Source organism: Sinocyclocheilus rhinocerous, unplaced genomic scaffold, assembly GCF_001515625.1.
Source record: "Sinocyclocheilus rhinocerous isolate Xijiao unplaced genomic scaffold, SAMN03320098_v1.1 scaffold2226, whole genome shotgun sequence".
NCBI classification, from domain to species: Eukaryota; Metazoa; Chordata; class Actinopteri; order Cypriniformes; family Cyprinidae; genus Sinocyclocheilus; species Sinocyclocheilus rhinocerous.
Window position 1 is genome coordinate 88,755 of NW_015657494.1, and position 4,725 is coordinate 93,479.

At 39.8% G+C, this 4,725-nt stretch overlaps 1 protein-coding gene across 1 annotated transcript in view; it reads left to right on the forward strand.

Moving 5' to 3' along the window:
• The window catches only part of LOC107721140 (sushi domain-containing protein 3-like), a 9,127-nt gene extending 4,402 nt beyond the window's left edge, over positions 1 to 4,725 (forward strand). Inside the window, exons 2-5 of the mRNA XM_016529007.1 lie at positions 734 to 922; positions 1,649 to 1,781; positions 2,808 to 3,002; positions 3,763 to 4,725. Coding sequence (XP_016384493.1) covers positions 734 to 922; positions 1,649 to 1,781; positions 2,808 to 3,002; positions 3,763 to 4,009 — 764 coding nt within the window. The 3' untranslated portion in view covers positions 4,010 to 4,725. The remainder of the gene's footprint in view (positions 1 to 733; positions 923 to 1,648; positions 1,782 to 2,807; positions 3,003 to 3,762) is intronic.

The window sequence follows — 4,725 nt, forward strand, 5'->3', positions numbered from 1 at the left end:
CAATTACTCCACCGGCCTCGCTCCGTTCCCACGGCTCTCGGCCCCGCCCCCACTCGTCACACACTTCCTCCAGTGAAAAAGTCCATCTCCTGTTGTCTCTCACATCAAAATCCAGCCACATATGTGTTTAGAGCTGTTTAAACGCTGCTTGATCTGTGCAGATTTCTCTCCTGATTCAGACCCAGAACACTTTTTCACTGGAGGAAGCGTTATTATGAATTATGGACTCGTATTGTAACTAAAAGCAATGGTTTTAAGTTAAAAATGTCTTGATGATGGTTGTTATTTGATGGATTATTTAATTTGATTATTGTGATGTTTTTATCAGCTGTTTGGACTCTCATTCTGACGGCACCCATTCACTGGAGTGAGTCATTGAGTCAGCGTTCATTTTTGGGTGACCTGTTTCTTTAAATTCAGTCTGAGCATGGCAGCATTGTTCTGGGCTCACGCAGGTCAGTGCGCTCCGTCCATAATCCATAATAACACTTTATAACAAAGTTCGTAGTTCGGGAAGAAGGAGGCGGGAACCGGCGAACATTTAAGACTTAAATAAAAGAAACAAACACAAAATGAAAGTAAAGCGGCAGCCCCTCGCGGACGACTGACGCACACAAAACACAAAATAAAATCCAGGCCTGGTTCTTGAGTCATTGAGTCAGCGTTCATTTTTGGGTGACCTGTTTCTTTAAATTCAGTCTGAGCATGGCAGCATTGTTCTGGGCTCACGCAGGTCAGTGCGCTCCACTGCTGTCTCCTGCGGTCGGGACTCTGAAGCTGGTGTCCGGTGATGGGACGAGCATGGGCAGCGTGATGAGCCTCCAGTGCCCATCCAGACACCGCGCGGTCGGCGGCAGTCAGATGTCCTGTGTGTGGAGCAGCAATAAGACACACTGGAGCGGCGGGACACCGGAGTGTAAACGTAAGCCTGACACACTCATAAATGTGACCCTGGACCACAAAACCAGTCATAAGGGTCCATTTTTGTGAAATTGAGATTTATGCATTATCTGAAAGCTGAATAAATAAGCTTTCCATTGATGTTAAGTTTTGATATATTTACGGTAGGAAGTTTACAAAATATCTTGATGGAACATGATCTTTACTTAATATCCTAATGATTTTTGGCATAAAAGAAAAATGGATAATTTTGACCCACACAATGTATTGTTGGCTATTGCTACAAATATACCCCAGCGACTTAAGACTGCTTTTGTGCTGCAGGGTCACATATGAGATGCATTAGAGTTGTGAACACACATTTGTGAACAATTCAAAACAGCATCTTGACTTTATCAGTAGAGACAGGCCAATATCTTGACATTACATTTGTTAAAGAATCATTCATACAGATTGTTGGACAAAAATATGAAACTATTATTTTTTTATAATAATGTAAAGAATACAATAATAGATTTGCATTAGGACTTGAAAAGGGCTTGTGATTTAAGCACAGTTTACTAGGTGATAACTTGATTAGGATTCAGAACTGCTCCGAGTGTCTCTTGAAAGTTCCCTCAGTCATGGAAAACAGGTTTAAATTAGAAAGCAGTCTCCTCTGTTCACCAAGACTTTGATCAGTGAATGACAGTTAAGCATCTGTTACTGTCATGCTCTCACTGTGTGTTTGCTCTCTGTGTTTGTGCAGCTCTGTCTCGGTTCGAGGATGATGGCTTTCGTTTAGCTCTTCTGGTGTCCTTCAGCAGCTTAGCCATCATCCTCGTCATGAGCATCATCTTCATCACTTTCTGTCTGGTGAGACACGTGAAACGCGAGGAGAGGTGAGAGACGGATTGAGAATAGCCAGAGCTCTCAAAACCCGGTGCATCGTCTACAGCTTTAAAATCATTCCAGCGCCATACATTCCCTTGTGATAACAGTGTGCTTAATTGTATTAAATGAGCACTTGTAATGTACTTCAAATCAGAAAAGTATATTCTTAAAAAACTGTACTGGCAGATAATGTGATATTCATGAAATAAAAGGCCATGACACTTTCATGGCTATGTTTCTTAACATACTTAAATACACTTTTAAAAATTGCACTTAATGTCAAATTAAGTTTCACTTTACAGTACATTTTAAATCATTGTTTTAATAATCTTTTGTCATGCTTTAAAGAAGTGCACTTAATCTGATGTTAAATTGCTTGATAATAATTGTAACCGTAGTGTGTTATTTAATATTACATTTAAAGTTAATATATTTTAAATGTGCTAAATTGCAACTTCATCATTACAAATATATTGAAATACTGATTGGTCAAAATTCAAATAATTGCATTAAATATGAATTTAAACTGTAACATGTTTTCGTTTAATTGCAATTTTTGTATGTATTTTATTTTACAGTAATAGTAATCAACAACAACATGCACACACTATAGGGTTAGGGTTTAGCTTAATTGCTTGTAATTATCCATAATTTACTGTTATTGCTGTAGTAAGCGCATGTAAAATGTGTAATGAAGACACTCTAGAATGAAGTTACCTAATTAACATGCAATCAAGTGTCCAAAAAAAGACACTTGGCTTAAAAAGTAAAATCTTTTAAAAAGTATGCTAAAGTATACTTTATACACTTGGCTTGTGTGAGAAACAGGCCCATATTTCAGCAGTGTACTATAGATGCTATACACTCTCTCCAAAACCCAGCATTCAAATGTTGTCAGCAAACCCAAGTGGACATGACTGAGAAGAGCTCACGTCAGTCGTCTCATGAGGAGAGAAAGGCAGATGTGAAGGAAGTCAGTTAAAGCCACTACTGACGCGGATGACTGTAATGAGTGTGTCTTGTGTGATGTGTAGGGCAAGAAAAACTGGAGCGTCAGAGTTTTGGCAACAAATAGACGTTGAGGATGTGGAGATGCAGAGAGAGGTGTTACACAACCAGAAAACCACAAACCACAACAACAACAACAACAGCAGCAGCAGCAGCAGAGGAGAGAGACGGCACACAGACAAGCACATCTACAGCCACGGAGACCTCCACACTGCCTACAGGTACTGTCCAAACATGCTTCAAAATAGACCAAGACACATCTGCAGAAACACTCAATATGCTGCCATCACAAGGATAAAGCAAGAGTTCACACAAAAATGAAAATGCACTCACTCTCAGGCCATGCAAAATGTAGATGAGTTTGTTTCGTCATGAGAACAGATGTAGAGAAATTTAGCACTACATGCCAAACCAATACTTGCTCAGCAATGGATGCCCTGCAGTGAATGGGTGCCGTCAGAATGAGAGTCCAAACAGCTGATAAAAACATCACAATAATCCACAAGTAATCCACAGCACTCCAGTCCATCAGTTAACATCTGGAGAAGACAAAAACTGAGACAAATCCAGCATTAAGATGATTTTAGCTAAAATACCAGTCCGTAATCCATAATGAAAGTGAAAGTGACGGTGTGTGTGGTGGATAATTGTGATGTTTTTATCAGCTGTTTGGACTCTCATTCTGACGGCACCCATTCATTGGTGAGCAAGTGATGCAATTACATTTCTCGAAATCTGATGAAGAAACAAACTCTGGTGAACTGTTCCTTTAAAATACAGTTATTGTATTAAATCCCTGACCTGAGATTTAACAGTCTGAAACTTTTTTAACGTTTGTGCAACATTTGTCAAGCCAGCGTCAAAGTTTGTCCTGACAAACTTTCCCTGTGTACTTTCCATGCATTGATCAAATTTATGCATGTGAAGTTGAAGAGCATCACGCTGGCCTGCACTCATTATGATGAGATGTGTTTTTCACAGGGGTCTTCATCAAGGGAAGCCCTGTCCTCCGAGCATCCATCCGTCCCAGTTCTCTCTGATACTCAGTCCACCCACTGACTACCTCATAAACACACACATGGGCCCCGTCGATGCCCGCGGTGCGTTCCCTGTCCCCCGTGACGCTGCAGGGGACAGGCACTTCTGCAGGCCGCTTCATGACCCGCTCTGGAACAGACCGCACCCGTACAGCCCACATCCACCGCCTGTCCAGATGATGTCTATATGAGGATGTGCTGATGACCGTGGAGGATTTTGTGTAATAATGATGCAAACTGGAACTGGTCATGAGACAAGACCTCAACTGAGAACTGTTGTTTTGTTGTTATGTGTGTATTGAATTTTCTTTGCACTTAACATGCTATTGCACTTGATACTGGCCAAACATCAGTATTTAGTTTTGAGTATGGAGTACAGTACACAACGGGCAACAATAAATGTTTTAAATAGCTGTATAGTAAATTGTTATAATATGACTACTTGACCTGCAACATTACTGGATGTTTACATACAGTATGCCTCATTCCCTTGACATTAAGAATGTAGAGTTTGCAGGAAAATAATCCAAAGGCACTCCAGACAGACCGATGTCTTGAAGGACCCTGATGCTGATGCTTGACACTGTCCATAAGCCAGACTTCATGAAACAGCAGCACAATTATTTTCACTTATCTGTTAATATTAAAAAAAAATGTTTTGTGAAATATTCCAAATAATCAACCAACACAGAATTCTCTCATTTACTCAGTATAAGGACATTCTGTAAATATGCTTTATTGATGCACACTTGAAATAATTGTTATATCCTCATGGAAACAAAGTCTCAAATGTGTAGATTGATTTTTTTTTTGTACGCAAACTAAAAACCAAAGCAAGCTTTAAAATGTGGAGATTTCAGCTAGTGTTGGATATAATGTGTGAATAAAAACTGAATACCACTCTAAA